Source organism: Metarhizium album, assembly GCF_000804445.1.
Source record: "Metarhizium album ARSEF 1941 chromosome Unknown scaffold_10, whole genome shotgun sequence".
NCBI classification, from domain to species: domain Eukaryota; kingdom Fungi; phylum Ascomycota; class Sordariomycetes; order Hypocreales; family Clavicipitaceae; genus Metarhizium; species Metarhizium album.
In genome coordinates this window covers 414,156-433,107 of record NW_024467584.1, presented here as the reverse complement: position 1 = coordinate 433,107, position 18,952 = coordinate 414,156, and the positions used below count along the sequence as shown (strand labels likewise).

The window sequence follows — 18,952 nt, the reverse complement described above, 5'->3', positions numbered from 1 at the left end:
GCGTAGAGCCTTAATCGTCGATTCCATGGACAGCACCGGCGATAATCTCTCCGAGATCAGCCGCTCGAAACAGACCCCGCCGTCCGCGCAAGAGCCAAGGGGCTGGCGGAGCGACAGTATCGAGCAGACGACTGAGCCTGGGCGGGAGAAGGACACAGTTGGCCCTGATGATGGGGGCAGGCAAGGAACAGAGAGCGCGGACCCCGAAAATGTCAAGGCTGCGAGCACTCTGGATGAGGCGGGAGGTGACTACGACGTCCGCAAGGAAAACCACTTTGGTGAGGTGGCGGTCATCGACAACGCAAAGGACCTGGTTACGCATGCTTCATGTCGACGACGACCCGGCCGAGTCTCCGTGGACCTTTCGTGCCGTGTTCATTGGCAAGTGTTTCGATATATTCACGAGGTCGGGCTCAGAGTATCGCTAACTCGTGGCCCAACTCACGTCCAGGCCTGGTTCTGTGTGTCTTTGCGTCGGTGCTGCAGGAAATCTTCTACTTCAAGCCCCAAATCATATTAGTGTCCGTGGTGTTTCTCACCGTCGTCGGCTACGTCCTCGCTCTGCCATTCCAGCTAGTCCCCCGGCTGGACGGCGACGGCTTCGCAGCTCGGGCTTGTCGCTTCCTGAACCCAGCCGACTTCAACTCCAAGGAGCACACCTTCGTGGTCATCATGGGATCGGCAGGCTCGACCTCGGCGGTGGCAACGCAGATCCTCGCAGCCCAGCGCCTGTACTACGGATCGAGCCCCGGCAAAGGGGCCGCCATCTTTCTCGTCATCGCGTCCCAGTTCCTGTCGTACGGAATCGCGGGCCTGCTTCGCCCGGTCCTGGTGCGGCCGGCCAAGATGCTGTGGCCGGTCAACATCCCCGTCAACACGCTCCTGGAAACGCTGCACCGGGACCGCGGCGAGACGCGCAAGCGACTGCGTTGCTTCACGGCCATCTTCGGCGGCGCCTTTCTTTGGGAGGCTGTTCCGCTGTGGATTGCGCCCATCTTCCAGGGCATCGCGATCCCGTGCCTCGCGCGCCGGGACAGCCTCCTCTTCACCAACCTGTTCGGGGGGGCGCAGAACAACGAGGGTCTCGGACTCCTCGGCCTCTGCTTCGACTGGAACTACATTGCCGGCCTGAGCTCGCCGCTGTGGTACCCGTTGCACACGCTCGTCAACAGCGCGGTGGGATACTTGCTCTGCGTTGTCCTGTTCATGGGCGTCTACTACGGAAACGTCTGGGAGTCCATCAACTTTCCCTTTCTGTCGCAGCTGCTCTACCACGGCTCGTCAAACGCGACCAACTTTGTCCAGTACAACCTCAGCGCCGTTCTGAACCCGGACAGGACCATCAACGGCACGCTGGCTGCCGACCAGGGGCTTCCCTACCTGTCGGGATCGTACGTGATCCGCCTCATCACGACCAACGTGGGCGTCACCGCTGCCATGGTGCACCTGCTGCTGTGGAACTACGACGACCTCAAGGACGGCTGGGCGTTCCTCCGGCCGTCTCGCCTGAGAAGCATCTTCAGCGTGTCGACGTACCTGGCCCGGCCGGGACACGACTCCGGGAGCGAAGCGGCGAGGCGACGACGAGTGATTGGCGACAGGGAGACGGATCCGCACTACAGGCTGATGATGCAGAACGGCTACACGGAGGTGCCCGACTGGTGGTACGGGCTCGTCCTCGTGCTCTCCCTTGTGATTGGCATCGTCACGCTCTACAAGGTCGGCTCGACGCTGCCGTGGTGGGCCTTCATCGTGGCCAACCTGTTCGCCGCCCTCTTCATCCTCTTTTTCGGCGCGCAAATGGGCCTGACGGGGTTCCAGTTCGACCAGCAGCCCGTCATCCTGATGCTGGGCGGCTACCTGCTGCCCCGGAAGCCGCTCGCAAACATGTACTTTGCCGTCTTTGGCTTCAACGGCATCCAGCAGGGCCAGTGGCTCCTGAGGGACCTCAAGCTCGCCCAGTTCTCCCACCTGCCGCCCAGGGCGACGTTTACGGCGCAAATGCTGGGCACAGTCGTGGGCGCCGTCATGGACTACGTCATCATGGTCAGCATCGTGGACAACCAGGCGCCGGCGCTCCTGTCCACCAACGGCACCAACGTCTGGTCCGGCCAGAACGTGCAGGCGTACAGCACTCTCGCCGTGGCGTGGTCCATGGCAAAGGACATGTTCTCGGTGGGAAGCCGCTATCAATGGGTCACCCTCTCGTACCTGCTCGGATTCCTGGCGCCTGTTCCGTTCTGGCTGGCGTGGAAGTCTACCAGGCGTGCCGTGTTTCGTGCCGTGGACACGTCCATAGTCGTCTGGAACTGCGCGCTGCTCTATGTGGGCGTCAACTCGTCTCTGCTCATGTACTTTGGCCTCGGCATCTTTGCTCAATGGTATCTCCGCCGCCTCCACCCGGCCGCCTTCATCAAGTACAACTACCTGCTCTCTGCGGCGCTGGACGGCGGCACCCAGGTCATGGTCTTTCTGCTCAGCTTTGCTGTCCTGGGTGCCGGTGGCCGCGAATATAAATTTCCCACTTATGCGCTCAACAACGGAGGCACCAACAACAACGTCAACATTGACTACTGTATGTTCAATGGCGCCTCAGCGAATTAGTGAGCTGCCGGCCGCGGCCTGTCGTTCCTTTCGAGGTATCCGCGGCGTGACGCCAGGTCGTACAGTTTGAGATTGCGTCGGCGATGGCAAAGATTCCAGTCTCTGGCGTCGGACGGTTACGTTGCCTACGTCCCATCATGGGTCATGTCCTCCGTCAAACACCAGGCCCTGGGGGAAAGGATGAAGACTTGGATCAAGGGGGGTTGATTGTTCAAAAAGCCTCCACTTAAGCGCATGTTTCAAAGAAACCACGCCGGCATCGCTGTGACCTTGAATCCGGCGACTCGTCAGTGTTGTCTTGATTGCAGTTTAGGTTGCCGCTCAAGATGTGATTTCAAAGGCCTCTGTGACCACGAACAGGTCTATGCCACGGAATGCCGTTTCGTCTTTTGCATTAGCATGGGATAATTTAATGAGAAAAGGATATAAAATATGCACAGCCTGAATAGCGTCCACAACTGTAATATAGAGATTTCGAGGCGCAAAATCACAGCGCGGCAGTGCTCGACCAGAGACTAAAACGTAAACGGGTAGATTTGCAGTATTCACAGTGATACAAGTAAGTAGCTGCAGGTGTCAAGATCCAGGCTACGCCTGTCAATGGTTGCAGTAGATGGCGCGCGGCGAACCTGTGTAGTGCTAGATTGTTCGGTTTCCATGGCTGACCGCAGTCACCTCGGCTGGGCTGTATAGTAGAGACTATACTGGCGCATACTGCACAACATGTACACCTATATAACTCTACATAAGAGATTGACACATGTAGCTCTAATAGATCAAAAGCTTGAAAGCCTTTACTCTACTTTCTTTGGTATAAAAAGCCCTTCAAGTGGATACGAGATGTTGAAGCCGAATATTTTACAAGACAGCGTGAGAAATTTGGACACAATTTGCTTGCGAGCTTCCGCTCCCAATGGCGCCTCGGACGGCTCAGTGCTCTTTAAACCAGATGGACTTTTTTATCTGCAGTGTTCATCTACAGAAGACAAAAGTACATGTCAAGGCTGCCACGTCAAGACTTGAAATTTACCCAGTCAGTTGGTAGCCAGCGTCGTCTCTTTGCATTCCAGCATTCTTCCGCGTCTTCCAGCCTCGTGTGTAAATCAAGCTTGTCGGCTCCAAGCCCCGCCATCACTCACTCAAGTGAAATAGTCCTTGTACGAGTCGTCCGTCCGTCATCGGTCGCTTTCTAACGCAGTTGAAATCCGTCTAGGGTCAAGTGTGAGTAAAATTGCAACGCAGGCGGCAGGGCCTTGTCACTCACAACCCCAGGTGGACCCCGTTGGCTGCCCCCTTGACAGTAGAACTAGCGCGGCAGGTCGCGTGAGCTTGTACGCTTGCTGTTATCCTTGCGAACGGACCAGCTTACCTCTGAGAAGCGTTCATGAAACTCGTCTAGCTTGTGAACAGGTCCCTCTAACGCGCCGACTATGCTTTTCCCACTGTAGGCCTCGCAGTACAAGTCATCCTAGACGGCGTGTCAGTAGCAGCGGTAAAGAAACCACTCCGAGCTTGTCACTTGCCGTCGGTTCCTCGCACGAAAAGTGCGTATAGCCGTCTCGCATCAACATCCCCACGAGGTAATCTTGCGGCTGTCGCCAGGTTAATCGTCATGCTGGACAGACAGCTTGGGTGAGCACCGCGACAGATACTTGCCATGTAACAGAAGGCTGATTCTGGGAAAAAGAACATGGTACACTCGACCATGGAGTTTTTCGCTCCCGCGTCTTGAGGCGCATAGCTTGAAGCGCAGTCCTTCCTTCTTCTCTCGCATTGCTCCGGGTCAACGTCGCTGAGATAGAGGCATATCTTGTCGGCGAAATCATCGAGTTCGTGGCTGTTTAGTGGTCGTTTTGCCAGATTGGCCAGCGTCACAGAGGCAGCGAGCAGAATGCCGATGTACTTCATCTCGAGTCGTAGAGTGTTGTAGGGCAGGATGAATAATGCACAGATGGACAGCGGCTAAAGGTTCGAATGAGTCGGGGAATGCTTTGCATTTTATGCGAATGCTGGTACATGCCACGTTGGTAGATGAAGCCTCTCCTTCTCCTGCCCGGGTGACCGGTCCAGCGCGCAGCGCCTTACATGCAGTTCCAGAAATAGAGCTTTTATACTGAATAAAAAAAACCTCCTCTTTGCAGGTAGTTGCTGCTGTACCTTTGGTACCTTTTCATCTTTTACTGTCGTCTCTTAGTGTTATTACGTAGTAGTTACATAAGTATATATTCTTTATCTTGAATTGTAACATGTCCATCATGATGATATGGTAGCTTTACGTAAGAGATACTGTATTTCTTGGCGATAAGCTACTGTACTGAATTGAGATTGTATAATCCTTCTCTAGTGGTGTATCTTTTAGGTAAACGCTTGCCTGATATATTGGCGTTACGCAACATTTACTTCTGTTTCTTCATGCCTTGTCAACCTCTTTCCGTCCATATACCGCCAGATACGACGCCGCTCGCAGGGAACTTGCCGCGCTCTGGAGGCGATTACCTGCGATTTCTTGGCATTTTTCATGTCAGCTTTTACGGCGGGCTGACGGAGAATCAGTCTAGACATCGAGTCTGGTTTGAAAGAGAGGACGAATCGGGCCAGCACGACAAGTGGCCAGCTACAGGAGGTCAAGAGATGACGTTGTGGGAACGACTACGGCGGCTCTGACAAGCCAGGAACCGTGGTTTTCCCCCTCTTTTTGTCGACATTGGAGTATTTAATGCATCATCACACACCCCCCCGGTCCGGCATGTTCCGCGCGCTAGCCGGGGGCGGGTAAATGCCTGTAATAGGAATGGTGGGTGGCCTCGCCTCAGCTCCTTACCTAGGCTGGTTGGTCCCGACTTCCGGACTCCCCTCCGTGTCATCTTGATTCTCGAGTCTTGACGGTGCCTCGCGGTTGCAGACACGTAGCCACCAGGAGAAAGGGCGGGAAAAGCGCCAAGCCGTCCGACCTGTCTGGACCGGCCGAGCAGCACCCTCAGCCGGCTCGACACGTGGTTCACGCCCGACAACACCATGTCCATCGAGGACACTTCTCTGTCCGGGGCATCAAGCTCTCACGCCGTCTCGTCGGACGACTTGATGCCCATGCAGATCCCGGGCTTGAACGACGCCCTGTCCTGGCACACGCCTCCCTTTACGCTCGACGTGGACGTCTCCAACTCCAACATTGCCGACGCAAAACACGCCGGCTCCGACCGCCTCAGGTCCGTGGCCTTTTTTGAGAGTTCCGTCATGGACCCGGTGCTGCGGTCCGACGACGGCCCCCTGGACATGAGCGAGCCGCCCCCCAGCTCGCTGAGGAGCGAGGCCGACTCGTGTCGCACGCTGCAGCTCGTGGCTCTCGTGAAGCACGTCTTTGCCGGCTCGTCCAAGTGTCGTGCTCGCAGGACGCCGAGTCGGAGCGGGTGCCCCCCCCCCCCGCCGGCGTACCCTCCCTGATTCACGCACCAGACACATACACAAACACCAGCCGATGGCGTAGATGAGAGTCTTGTTCGTCGGCTCGCAGGAACGGTCCGGGCCGCGGCGGTCCAGGGCACGAGAGCGGGCGCGTTGAGCGACGGACAAATTACTTGTTTCGAGGCGGGTGTGTCGAACGCATGCCTTGACCTGTTCGATTATGATGCTGCGCTGGTTGGTGTCTTTCCTCTTCCCGGTAGCTACGGGCCCCCAAGTTGATCCGCCTCAAAAGGCCGTATTGGCATGTTACCGTTGCCGTCGTTCAGGGCCATGACGACGTCGTGGGCAACGCGGGACTGTTGCCAAAGGGAAGCAAGCTTGGGCATGGGGATGGGCAGCTCGTAGCCCTGAGCGCGGTGAGCACAGAAGCAAACAGGTTTTATTCCACGAGTCCTACCGCGTCTAGACTAGATGCTTGGGGACCGCGCGACCAACTGCTCCTGCTCACCGGACAAGGAGCAGCCAAGACGGCCGGCCCACGCCCACGTCAACGGGCTGCTCGCACCAACGCAGTCCGTGAGCCCAGCAACAGAAGTCAGGTTTCTTGCGATGCTCGATGAGCAGCCCTCAGTGTGCAATTGTCCCCGGAGCGACGTGATGAGACATGCCGTCCATGCTGACTTCCCATGTGTGGCGCTGGGATGGCGCCCTCTGTGAGGTAATGCCAGGCCACTCGTCAAACTCACAAGTTAAACTTCTCTCTGCTCTGCTCTACACCCTCCGAAAACGGACCTCTCGTCCGGGGGAGGACACGCCATCTTGCCCTCTTTCTTTGAAGAGAGTTGGCATATAACCCCGGATCCCATTCAGTCGAGGCGTGCAGCAACGACATGAGCCCGGATGATGAATCGGAATTTCAAAGCGTACACTTCGGGTGGCGGGCGACAAAGTTTGCGCCGGAATGCATGTAAGCCCGCAACGTCATGGGATATGCCACGGGCTCAAGGAGACTGACTGCCCGGAGCCTCGAAACATTCAGACGGTGCTGGTGCCAGTGTCACCGCGAGGCTCCGAAGCCCCTGGCGCACGTCGACCACTGTACGCTGGTCCAACCATGCCACGGCGTGGCAGATTGATAAGCGACGTCGTCGACGGCCAGAGGGGATATGGGCAGAGGGCAGCAGATCGAGGGCAGCTCTGCCTTTGTGGCAAGTTGTAAGCGTGGCTTTACTTTAAAGCACCAGACAGAGTTGGTGTGAGCATGCGCAGTGCCTTGCAGATGACTGGAGGTGAGGGAGATGGTACATCTCGGAGCGGCTTTACGTTTCAAAGCTTAAAGAGCAGCTTTACCGCGAAGCTCTGCTTGAGACTGGAGTTCGAGGCCAAAAGCCTCAAGCAGGTAGCATGCTGCAGTGCGAGGCCGCATCCAGACAGATGCCCTCCGGCGCATCCGAGCAGGTTTGCTCCTCGCGTAACCATCGATCAAGCCTGCTCAAGGTTCCCTGCCTTTTTCAGTGCCCCGGGTCTCTCGCAGCTGGAAATGTACAGTGCCAGAAGGGACATGTAGCGGCTGTGCTTTGTTGTACATGTCCTAAATGTTATAAATCATGTACTTGTAAGCTTGGAACGGCTCTCAACGAAACCTACCCACGTTAAGTAAGACACGTACCCTGAACAGTGTACGAGATAGGCTTCAATGACTAAGAATTACAACTTCCAGCACCTCCATCAAACTACATTATATCATAATCGACCACGTTCCACACGCAATCCTAATCCGCGCCCGGCACAGACTGATCCGCAACAAACGCAGGATCCACGGCCGTTTCCCTCTGCCCGCCGCACGACGCTGCGTCCACGGCTCATCACAGGAGGCCGGCGCCCTCGTCATGGCCACAGCGGTGGGTATATAAACGACCGTCTCGTCTCGCCCGCAAGGACGCCCGCTTCCTCGCAACCTTGACCCCTTGACCTGACCCCCCGTTTCGGCAGCACCACAAGACGCGCGTCAACCAAGTCCCGCTCATCATGTCCGACGCAGACGCAGACTACCGCCACTACAGCAGGCCCTACTACGCCTACCTCATCCAGACGGACAAGGGCAACGGCGCCGGCGACTGGCACCGTTGGCTCGTGGCCGCCGCCTCGCGCGACGACATGAAGACCTTCTTCCGCGGCCTGCAAAAGTACACCAAGATCCGCGACTCCAAGATCACCGAGGTCCTCCCCGTCAGCCTGGCCTGGTGGACGTTCAAGTCCCCGGATGGCTTCTCCGTACGGGAGCTGCTGAAGCGCATCTACCGCCTCGACCCGGCTTGGTACGGCAACATTGACGAGCTGAACAAGAGCCTCGGCAAGATTACCGTCACGCTCTTGCCCGACGCCGGCGGGAGAGACTGGCCGATGCTTCCGGCCCAGGACGTCTCGACTCAGGACCTTTGATGATGGCGCAGCGCGAGGAGCAGGAGCAGGAGCACGGGTGTCTGCCGAGGAGAGCGCGGGCTGTGCCGGAGAGTCCCGGCAGTGTTGGGCTCGAGACGTGGCTCGCCTGATCTGCCTTGTAATCCTGTCGAGTACAGTAATGTCAGAGGCCCCTGGGTGACGGTCGCTTTTTCCAAGGGCCCAGACGAGCCACAGGCGAGCGGTATCGTGGGAGTCCCAAGGCATAGCAGGCCGTTCCTTTAGGGCTATAGTGTGCACTGAACAAGCTTTGTTGACCTTGCCGTGTCGTCCTTTTGCGCCGAAGCCTCGACCACGGCATGCCGGCTGATGCAATCATTATACCGTGCCGCAGGTGCAACAGACATGCGTGACGTGAGGCGGCAGTGCCCGGCCCCGGTGTCGTATCTGCATCGTGCTCGCGAGGCGTGACGGCAGACCACGTACACGGCGTGCCGGTGTGATGGCCGTCTTGGGCCGTACTTCTCAATGTCTGTACTGCCGTCCAACAAGTTCCAAGAATCCAAGTAGCTGGGTCCCGTCTGTCCCACTGTCCCACTCCTGCTTTTCGTCCAAGACTAGTTGGTACCGAGCCTGCTTTCCAGGTCGTGCCATTCTGGAAACGTAGTAACGTTACCATCCAAGCATGCCGAGGGGCACCATGGGTTTCCATCTCAACGGCCTCGTTTCGCCACCGCACACACGTACCTGACAAGCGTGACAGACGACGTGTACGAAAAGCTGCCCGACAAGGACGGCGGCCAAGACGAGTAGGCCACTTTGTGCCCATGTGCTCCAAACGGCGGCGACGCAACAGCGCCATGAGGCTCCATCCGAGAGTAGGAATGGCCTCGTCACGGCATAAATACAGTAGTCCTTTGACATCAAGCGCCATGAGGCTCGTGACAAAGCTCATCCGAGAGTGGGAATGGCCTCGTCACGGCATAAATACAGTCCTTTGACATCAAGCGCCATGAGGCTCGTGATAAAGCTCATCCGAGAGTGGGAATGACGCCGTCTTGGCAAAAACCAGTTACTCGACATCAAGCGCAAACGCATCCTAGGCTGACACCTCCCACGCCGAGACACGCTGTTGCAATAACTCAAGCGCTGCTACCAAAAAGCTTACTCACGTACATGCCGTCAAACCAAACCAACATCCCAGCTACCTCTTTTTAGCCTTCTTCCGCTTCTTTGGTTTCGCCGCCGCCGCCGGCGCCGGCTTTTCGGCCTTTTCGGACTCGTGTCCGGCACCGGCCTCGTCCCGAGTCACCTGCTCAGTCCGCTTGTCCGAGGCTACTTTGCCATCAGCCTCCTTCTGTTCCTGCTCCGACTTTAACTTGCTGTCCTCTCGCTCCATGTCGATGGTCGCCTGCATCAGCGCACTCATGTCCAGCCAGGAGCTGTCCAAAATACACTCCCTCGACAATTCCCACTCGTGTGAGCTGACATCGCCGACGCGCCTCCACTCCATCCACCTCTGCGGCATGCTGTCGAGCCAACCGACGTGCCGGTTAAAGTCTCGGAGGCTGGGCTTGTCCCCTTTGCTGTGCACCAGACGGTTGGGCCACCTCCGGGTTACCGTATTCTTCTCCTTGTATTCCATGCCCATGAACCCCGTCTTGAAGACGCTCCTGTTGTTTGCCGTCTCTTCGTCAATGGCGAGGTGGAATGCAAACAGCTTGGCACTGTTGATGAAGCTGCGCCGTTCGCTGCGGGTTAGCCGCGCTCGGCAGACGACACACGGGCCGGACAGAGTTGCCCTCTTACCGCTCTGAAAACTTCTCCCAGTTGCGCCACATCAAGAGACCGATCCGCCGTCGGAGGACCGTCTCCATGCCAAAGCCTTGTTCTTCGGTAATGGGCGGCGCGTGCTCGTCAAGAATGGTGGCCGACGGCTCAAACGTCTTGAAGCCTTCCTCGCAGAGATCGTCTTCGAGCTCCTTGTCGATCCCCGTGACTGACAGTCGAGAGATTGCAAGCATGGTGGCGAACGGGTTCTGGTCTTTGTGTTGCAGGCAGCCGGCCGCAAACGTCAAATTGCACGCGGGGCTGTAATCCCATAATTCTCCCATCTGGAGAGCCTCAGCACGTCTGCTGAGACGGACAGACGTCGAGGACAAACAAACTCACGTGAATACGGTCATACAAGAGGGACTGTGGTCGTCGGTGAAGCAGGTGATCCATGTCCATTGCGGTAATGCCCAGCGACACGGCAAATCTTTTGTTCTCCTCTTGAAACCTCACCAACATGTCGCGCAGGTAGTAGAACAACTTGCCATAGACATCATTCTGTGCCAGGCAGCCGGGGAAGTCAAGAAACTCCATGGGCCACTCTCCAACCGGCTCCGCAGTGGCTCCGGGGGGGAACGAGTTGGGCCCGTGAAAGAATATTCTACATCAAGCCCGCGGGTTAGTGCCAACGAGCCGAGTCGAGCTTGAAGGGACCGGGGGAACTTGCGGATTGAACATGTCGAACCCCCGCGCCGCGTGTCCAAACGGCAGCAGCAGGCCCTCGCTCCGCCACTTCATCACGCCCGACGTCCTCGCGGGCGTCATCCGGGAAGCCGCCAATTTGATAGGCTCGCAACTTCTCGCAACATCCCGAACCCGAGCGACCACGGCCTGCTCAAACGTCGCTTGTCTCTTCGGCAGCAGAACCTTCTTTATTAGGCGCCATTGGCGCTCATACAAGTCGCCCGAAAACTTGACATTGCCGCGGGTCCACCTCAGCTTGAGCGTCGTGTCGTCCTCGCTCTCGTCAGAGGCCTCGTCGTCCTCATCTTCCCTGCAGGTCATGGGGCACATTTCGCAATCCTCAAAGTAATCTCTCATGACAACAACCACATGGCGCCAGAGAGCGTGTGGCATTCTTGCCGAGTACCAAAGGTGGATCGTTGCCTCGGCATTGATGTAGGGATCGTGGCGTCGGTCGAAAAGCAGGTGTAAAGCAAAGAAGTCCCGGCAAAGATGGGCTGGAGAGTGATGGTTAATGGATACTGCTAGACATGGTGTGGCCGTCTTTGGTATCTTGAGAAGCGAGTATATGAAGTGTCGAAGTGAAGACTCTAAGCGCTTGTCAGTCATCGTGGGAATCTCGGGTGCGACAGATCCAACCAACGCACGTCCAGAGAGGAATATAGACAAGGTTCCGTTGAAGAAGCGTCCTTCGTTCTTCTCGAGGTTTAGCACGTCTGTTGCAGCGTAGTTTGACCAAAAACTAAGGTAGCTTTGCGAATCTCTCTGAGGGCCGATGGCAATGGCCGTGGCCAAGCCCCGAGAGTAGTGCTTGTTCTTGCAGTCTCGTTTGTGATCGGGCCAATGCGCGATGCGGCATGCGTTCTCGCAGTACTGGGCATCATCAATCCAACTGGAGCTTCCAATTATTTCTCGTCGTACCTACGGCAACGAGCAGACAGTGCGGGCAAGGTATAGTCGGCTCACCGTCGCAAGAGACGCCAAGCTCATCCGTGCCGGCGCACGTTTGCTTCGTGATGGCATACGCCATGCTCGGCGGCTCTGGTGAGGTCATGGCGACATTGTATCAAACATCAGACGGCTGCGACCTGGAATGAGAAGCCGACAAGCGGGCGGCGCAAAGAATGGATATTCGTTCCCGATGGATCGAGGGAATGATGCAATGGTGGACGGGCAGAAAGTATGCTTGGCAACAACAGCTCAGAGCACCCATCGTCAGAGACGTCTCTGCCCGGCAACGACCTTGCAAGTACGAGAGGGCTCATCAGGCCAGATTGTTGGTTGGCGCTCGTGCCTCCCTGTTGTTATTCATGAGTTGCCAGCTTGGAGGCAGTTGCCAGTCACCATCCGACGGGATCACGCACCTTGGCTGGTTTCTGCGCCCAAGACTCCCGCCCGGGTCGCCAGTTTCGCTTCTTTGCTGGTCCGTCATGTGTGGTGATGCCTTGACGCTCTCGCCATGACGTCTACACAGCAAGCAAGCTAGCAGACCAGGGCAGACCAGCCGTCAGTCCACCTCAAGCCTCCAAGAACGAGCACCATGATGGCAAACGAGACCACAATACTCGTCGCGCCATATGTATACGCGTTTCTCCTCCGCAAACTATTCAGCTCCGCAACCCACGTAGACACCGTCGTCAAGCAGCCGCAGAATCCATCCTCTACGCCCTGCAGCACCTGACATCCAACGATGCCGCCGATCTGAACGTGCGCAATATCCCACGCTATGCCAAGCACAGCAGTACCGATGACGTTGGCGGCAAACGTTCCCAGGGGAAACGCGGCGACTTTACCATTCAAATAGATGGAGAGATAGAACCTGGCCAGGCACCCAAGAGGCGCAAATACCAGGGAAAACGTGGCTTGTCCCCGCCACCGATCGTGCGGAGGAAAGATGCACATGAAGACGGCACCAAGCCAGCATCCCCATCCCAGCAGGACGAACAAGGGATCCAGGAGTCTTCGCGTAATTGGGAAGGGTATCGAAGGGACGATTCGCTCCGTGGCGATGGCCAGGTGCGCGCCAAAGACCAGCGCTGCCAACGACAGTCCCACGGTCGTGATGATGACCGCCAACATGGCCATGAAGGAGTATCCCCCGTTCCGACTTTGAGTCTCCGTCCCAGATGCCGGCGTCACCAGGTCATTCGACATGGCCAGAAACACATCGCGGATAAAAGCTGAGAAACTGGTAAAACTTCCACAAAACCCAGTCGCCAACCCAATGTACAGGGGAATCGTCTTTTTGGTCGCGACATGTTGCTTCTTTGCGCTGGCAATATCAGGCGCCGGCATTGAGTCCGATGTGGACGACGCGCTCTGCTCATGATTCTGCGCCTTGGCACGGGCAAGAGCCCGATCGTACGTCGGCGTCCCCCATTCATGCCGGAACAACATTCGATCCTCGGCGAGGAAACCCATGACGAGGCTACCGCCAAAGTTTGCCCAGATGGTGGGAAAAATTACGGGCGTACCGACGTAATGTGTTAGAGCCGTCAGACCTAGTCGCGCCAGCGTGCCCATCAACGCGAAGAAGACCAAGTATGATAGGGTGTATAGTTTGGTGAGAAATTTGGACACAATTTCCTTGCGAGCTTCCGCTTCTGATGGCGGTTCGGGCAACTCCTGTGAGCGTCTTGCACGCCATTGTTGCTCGTGGCTGCGCACGGCCTCGAGGCTTGAATGACGGTAGACGGGACCATCGGCGACGTTTTCAACAGGCCAAGGAGCTGCGACTTCGTCGAGGTTGCTATACTCGTCTGGGACAGAGTAGAGCTCTTCGTCTACGGCAGAGGGTCTTGGGCGCGCAGATTCGGCATGGCTGACGCCCTTTGCCGTTGTCTCTGACGGAGAGCTGTTGTCCTCGTCGCTTCTTGGACTTGTAACATTTGTGCTGGTCGCGTGGGGAGGGTTGGCCATGGCGGCTGTTGGCATCAGTTCGTTTCGCGCACCTGATCCGTGTCGCCGTCCAACGCGACTCAGGAGCCCAGCCTGAGTTGACACCGTACAGGGCAGCGCATCACCAAGGTCAACTGGCTGGGGTATCTTGACGTGTGAGGTTGAGGGCCCCGGGGGAGTTGACCAGCGCAGGGCCAGTTCAAGCGTTGAGAACCTTGACGGGTGACCGGACCCATGACGGATATAACGTTAGCGGCTTAGTGGGGCCTGGGGCCCCGTATTGTCCCAAGTGGCCCCATGGACCAGACCAGGCGTGACAATCCATCAACCCGCATGTGCAGCCCGGTGGCTCCATAGCTCCGACGTGATGTGTACTCGGTTCATGTGCAGCACTATCCGGGCAAGTCACCCAACTTCATAAGCACTTGGGCAGGTGCCCAATAAGTACCTACCAGGTACTTAAGGTAGCTACCTGGTAGGTAAGTACCACTCAAGTAGGGAGTACTCCGGAGTACGTACGGAGTACCAGACCTTACTTAAGACGTTCCGTGACGGACCAGCACACGCTCGTGTCAACCTCAACCACACTTCACACCACCCTCATCCAGTCTCTTGTCGTCGCAATTGCATCTCCTCTGGTCTTGACTCGAACTACCAAGCCCCCGATTCCTGATTCCCGTTCACCATGTCGTCCCTCCCCAATGTCCACATCTCGACGCACCCGTCCCTGCGCACCAAACTGAGCCAGCTGCGCTCCAAAACGTCCGACTCGAAACGAGTAAAAGCCCTCGTCAACGACATCTCACTCATCCTGGCCTGCGAGGCCCTGGCCAAGAATCTCGCCACCGCCCCCGGACCCAAGGTACGTTACATTTCATCCGATCCCGCTCTTGGCTCCAACCATTGTCTGCCCCGGCCACTGACAGTGACGACTACCCAGGACGCAACGCCGCTTGGCTTCGACTACGCCACGACGGTGGCGCACCCTCAGACGATTTGCATCGTGCCCATTCTCCGATCCGGTCTGGGCATGGTGGACGGTAAATAGCCAAGTCCTCAGCCATGAATTCCAAGCACAGAATCGGCCGCGTTGACGCAAGACGCGCAGCCGTCCAGACCGTTCTCCCCGTCCCCGTCCCCGTCCATCACCTCGGCATGTACCGCGAGCCATCCACCCTCGACCCCGTCGAGTACTACAACAACCTGCCGCACCACGTCCCGCAGTCGTCGGCCGAGAACAGCACCGCCAGCAGCCTCGTCATCCTGGTTGATCCCGTCATCGCTACGGGCGGTACGTGCGCCGCAGCCATCCAGACGCTCAAGGAATGGGGTGCAAAGAAGGTCCTTGTCATGTCCATCATCGGCGCCGAGGACGGCGTCAAGAGGGCTGCTGAGGAGTGGCCCGAGGGCACAGAGCTGTGGATTGCCGGCGTGGACGCCGAGTTGACGCCCGGCGGCATGCTCAAGCCCGGCCTGGGCGATATCGGCGATAGACTGTTTCTGACCAATGCCAAGCACTCGTAGACGAATAGATGGATTCTTGATTCCGCCATTGCTAAGTTATCTCGTGATGCATGCCATGCTGCGCCCGTCGAGACGCCAAATTCATGGAATCGCATACCCGTCCTCGTCTACCAACGTCCCCTCCTTCCAGCAATCCAAAACCCACCCGTGTCCCACAACACGCGGCACCTTTGCCCAGGAACTCACCTCCCTCCTGGCCCCGTCCGCCACCTCTCCAACTTGCACGGCATCGTCCCCTACCACCACCACATGCGTGACGCCCTCTCCCAAGCTGTCCACCACCGTCCCGCCCGCGTACTCCACATGGCGGACCAACTTGCCCATCAGTTCCTCGACACCGCCCACTGCTGCTCGCAAATGCACCACACACCGCCTCATCATGAACCCCCGCAGGTCCGCAATCCCCTCCCCCCGCTCTTCCAACTCGCCCAGAAAGCGCGTCACGTCAAAGCCGTCGTCTTCCACCTTGGCCATGCGGCCCAGTATCTCCCTCAGTTCATCCACCCCGACATCGCGCGCATAGCTGTCCCCGTGCCTGTCCGTGTTCTCGGCTGCAATAGTCGCCAACTCCTCCGTCGCATGGAGCAAGTGGCCCTCCTCGTAGGGCAGCAGAAAATCGCCACCCTGCTCGACGCAGTCCCTTATCCACTTTGCACGAATAATGTTGGCATTGCCGCCCTTGATCAAGCTCGCCACCTTGACGACCCTCTTGTCCGCGACGAGAACCATGTGCGCGTCCGCGACTGCGCGCTGCGAAATCGTGCCGCCGTTTTCCTTAATCACAGCTTCCAGCTGCGCCTTGGTCATCTTGTACGGCTTCGGCGACTCGGAGAGCACGCAAAACTCTAGGCCCTCGAAGACGTGCGACCTCTGACCCCGGGACCCGCCGGCGGGCGCCGCGTCCTGGCCCGCAATCACCACGGCTCGCTTTGCGCGCCTGGGGTTTCTGCGCTTCCTGTCCTCCACCGTCATGGCGTTCTCCTTGGCCTCCTGGTCGATCTGTTTCCTGAGCTCCTCAAACTCGTCCACCGACAGTGCCGAGTCCCAGGCGCGGTCGAGACGGAGCCGGCGGAACCGGGGAAACCGCAGCGTGTACCCCGTGGCAAAGCTGTCGGATGGCCCGACGCTGGCCGCCTTTGCCGAAATGACGAGCGAGTCGCTCGGCCGGATCCACACGTCCGGCCGTTCGAACTGCTTGCTCTCCCCGCCGCCGAGCGCAATGTACGCGGTCGGGGGGTTCTTCCTGTCCCAGTCGACCCATTTTCCCTCGGTGCGGTGCCGTATCTCGGCGTAGTCTTCGCCCCGGAACCCGCCGCCGACCTTGAAGAAGCTGTAGCACTTTTCCGGACTGTCGCCCGCCTGGATGTGGTTCCGGGACACGCGGAGGCCGCACAAGAAGCTGGAAAGGGTGCCCCCCCGCTTGCCGGAGCCGTAGTACCCGCCTATCACGACGCAGTCTAGCAATTCGCCAAACTCGGACATGTATTCCGGCTTCACCTTGAGCCAGTCGTCATTGCGGCTGTTGAGCCTGTACATGGAGCGTGGGTTCTTCAGGACCAGGCCCTCCGAGGCGTTGGCCACGACGTCCCGAAGCATGGGCTCGATGGCATCCGCCGTCGTGGCGCTCTTGTAGCTGTGGATTTCCAGGCGGCGGTGAACGGGCCTGATTGCCTTTTCCAGGGCGTGGTGGCGGTCGCGGAGGGTGTACTGCGTGAGGGGCTTGTCGTTGAGGTATAGTATGTCAAAGACGCGGAACAGAGGCCGGTGGCCGGATGAGTCCGAGCCGGACTTGTTCTGCTGTTCTGCAATGGCGGCGGTTTTCAAGGTTCCAAATGGGACAATCTTGTCGACTGCCATGTCCCACGTGACCATCTCTCCGTCCAAGATGAGGTTCCGCACGCCCGGGGCGAAGGCGTCCTTGAGATGGCGCGTCAGGCTGGAGTTTTGGTCGAGCACGCCGTCGCCGTACAGATACGTGTAGTCCTTTGCCTTTCGCGACCAGAAACAAAACCGTTTCCCTCCCGGATGAGCGGCATCGGACACCATGTGCATCTGCATCCGCTCGCCGTCCAGCTTCTCCTCGATCCAGAACTCGGGGTCGTCCTCTGTCGGCCGCAGCAGCTCCGTCATCTTTTGAAACGAGGCGGGCATCTGGAACTGGGCCAGCTGCGGCTGGAAGCACTGCATCAGCGATATGCCGGCTTCTTCCTGCTCCAGCCTGACGTCGGGGTCGTAGAGCTCCCAGCACACGCGTCTGAGGCTGGATGACACGCTGAATAGCGTCTCGCCGTCCGGGTGCCACAGGTAGAGGAACGTCTTCTCCGTGGCGCCGACTTTCATTTGCTTGAGGATGATGCGGATCAGCCAGAGCATCTCCTCGGCGTTCATGCGATTGTAAAACGTCTCAAACACCCTCAGATTCTCTGCCTCTCCGACCGATGCGGCCAACTTGTCCAGCTGCGCATTCACCTCGGCGATGGTCATGTCCCCCACTTGGGTGCGCATCGGCCGCTTGGAAATGACCTCGTAGCATCGCCCGGCAAAGTCGCCTGCCAGACGGGCAGCCATTGTCTGGCCGGGCAGCTTCCAATGCAGGAGGTTGTACCCGTCTTCAGAGTTTTTGTCAATCTTGAGGAGCTTGACGAGTAGCTTGCCGATGGCATTCTCCTTGAGTCCGTAGACGCCACGGTCGCGGTCCTTGTCGGGCAGAATCAGGCGCAGGGCGGGATAAAAATCATTGCCGACTTCCTTGCGCCATCTGCTGATGAACCTCTCGACGATGTGGCGCCTCTGTTCCTGTGGCGAGAGCGTCGCCGCGCCGTGAGGGCCCCTTTTGCGTGCCGGGCCAGCCGCGGGCTGCGTCTTGTTCTCATTAAGCGGGTTGAAGAGCTGGAGGAACAGCTCAGAAAAAAGCAGGGTTTTGGAATGATTACGCGGCCTTTTTGGATACCTGTAGGATTCTCAGCCGGGCACCCATGACGAAAAACATGGCAACGTTTTCAATGAGTGTTCATTGTTTACTTTCCCTCAAGCTCTTCCTTGGTCAAACCTATGGTGCCATACTGCATTTCCTCCTCACGCTGAGCATCGGCATCTGGCGACTTGGTCCTGGTGTAGCCGCTCATTGTGCGTGTGCTGTTTGTCGGTCGTCGCAGTCAAGCGACGTGCTATGACGGTTCAAAGAAGCCGAATAGTATCATGGCGCAAATTGCGCGCAAGGTTTCCTGGCCGTATATTAGTTGCCACTTCAAGTGCTCAACTAAGGATGCGTGAGCAGGCAGAAGCGTCGATGTGGGGTCAGCATCCAAGGCTTCGTGGACTACGGAGTATGAACATTGGAGTTCGCAATATCGATAAGCCGAAACCAATCAATCAGCACCAGCCCTAGCGCATGCCCCTCCTCCTCCTCCGTCTGCGACTCGCGATGGATGCACCGTCCTGCCCATCGATGACTTTTGCTCTTGCTCCTGCTTCTTGTCTGCTGCTGCTGCTGCTGCCTTGCACTTCATTCTCCCGTGTCTAAAAGCCAGATGGAGCCAGCCGATCCGAAGAAGCTTTCGCTGCGCGCCTCATCGGGCCGCCCCTTGTGGCCTTGACACGGACAACG

The 18,952-nt window shown here is 57.8% G+C and overlaps 9 protein-coding genes across 9 annotated transcripts; 5 read left to right on the top strand and 4 right to left on the bottom strand.

Annotated features, from left to right (window-relative positions):
- Nucleotides 1–25: 25 nt before the first annotated feature.
- On the top strand, nucleotides 26–2,604 carry MAM_04563 (oligopeptide transporter; the record flags this gene model as incomplete). Its single annotated transcript, XM_040823361.1, has 2 exons — nucleotides 26–278; nucleotides 452–2,604. 2 exons carry the CDS (start codon nucleotides 26–28, stop codon nucleotides 2,602–2,604), a joined length of 2,406 nt encoding a protein of 801 aa, XP_040678614.1.
- A 1,189-nt stretch (nucleotides 2,605–3,793) lies between these two features.
- MAM_04562 (uncharacterized protein) lies at nucleotides 3,794–4,512 on the bottom strand (the record flags this gene model as incomplete). Its single annotated transcript, XM_040823360.1, has 3 exons — nucleotides 3,794–3,910; nucleotides 3,974–4,072; nucleotides 4,144–4,512. The coding sequence occupies 3 exons, from the start codon at nucleotides 4,510–4,512 to the stop codon at nucleotides 3,794–3,796; spliced, it is 585 nt and encodes a 194-aa protein (XP_040678613.1).
- A 1,107-nt stretch (nucleotides 4,513–5,619) lies between these two features.
- On the top strand, nucleotides 5,620–6,045 carry MAM_04561 (uncharacterized protein; the record flags this gene model as incomplete). The annotated part of the gene is made up of 1 exon (XM_040823359.1): nucleotides 5,620–6,045. The coding sequence occupies one exon, from the start codon at nucleotides 5,620–5,622 to the stop codon at nucleotides 6,043–6,045; it is 426 nt and encodes a 141-aa protein (XP_040678612.1).
- Nucleotides 6,046–8,034: 1,989 nt separating this feature from the next.
- MAM_04560 (uncharacterized protein) lies at nucleotides 8,035–8,448 on the top strand (the record flags this gene model as incomplete). Its single annotated transcript, XM_040823358.1, has 1 exon — nucleotides 8,035–8,448. One exon carries the CDS (start codon nucleotides 8,035–8,037, stop codon nucleotides 8,446–8,448), a length of 414 nt encoding a protein of 137 aa, XP_040678611.1.
- A 1,162-nt stretch (nucleotides 8,449–9,610) lies between these two features.
- MAM_04559 (MYND finger family protein) lies at nucleotides 9,611–11,977 on the bottom strand (the record flags this gene model as incomplete). Its single annotated transcript, XM_040823357.1, has 5 exons — nucleotides 9,611–10,157; nucleotides 10,216–10,520; nucleotides 10,579–10,840; nucleotides 11,138–11,796; nucleotides 11,849–11,977. 5 exons carry the CDS (start codon nucleotides 11,975–11,977, stop codon nucleotides 9,611–9,613), a joined length of 1,902 nt encoding a protein of 633 aa, XP_040678610.1.
- Nucleotides 11,978–12,405: 428 nt separating this feature from the next.
- Nucleotides 12,406–13,842, bottom strand: MAM_04558 (Camphor resistance CrcB protein; the record flags this gene model as incomplete). Its single annotated transcript, XM_040823356.1, has 1 exon — nucleotides 12,406–13,842. One exon carries the CDS (start codon nucleotides 13,840–13,842, stop codon nucleotides 12,406–12,408), a length of 1,437 nt encoding a protein of 478 aa, XP_040678609.1.
- Nucleotides 13,843–14,506: 664 nt separating this feature from the next.
- MAM_04557 (uracil phosphoribosyltransferase) lies at nucleotides 14,507–14,869 on the top strand (the record flags this gene model as incomplete). The annotated part of the gene is made up of 2 exons (XM_040823355.1): nucleotides 14,507–14,683; nucleotides 14,762–14,869. The coding sequence occupies 2 exons, from the start codon at nucleotides 14,507–14,509 to the stop codon at nucleotides 14,867–14,869; spliced, it is 285 nt and encodes a 94-aa protein (XP_040678608.1).
- A 14-nt stretch (nucleotides 14,870–14,883) lies between these two features.
- Nucleotides 14,884–15,345, top strand: MAM_04556 (uracil phosphoribosyltransferase; the record flags this gene model as incomplete). Its single annotated transcript, XM_040823354.1, has 1 exon — nucleotides 14,884–15,345. The coding sequence occupies one exon, from the start codon at nucleotides 14,884–14,886 to the stop codon at nucleotides 15,343–15,345; it is 462 nt and encodes a 153-aa protein (XP_040678607.1).
- Nucleotides 15,346–15,426: 81 nt separating this feature from the next.
- MAM_04555 (DNA ligase I, ATP-dependent family protein) lies at nucleotides 15,427–18,470 on the bottom strand (the record flags this gene model as incomplete). The annotated part of the gene is made up of 2 exons (XM_040823353.1): nucleotides 15,427–18,295; nucleotides 18,367–18,470. 2 exons carry the CDS (start codon nucleotides 18,468–18,470, stop codon nucleotides 15,427–15,429), a joined length of 2,973 nt encoding a protein of 990 aa, XP_040678606.1.
- Between the last annotated feature and the right edge of the window lie 482 nt (nucleotides 18,471–18,952).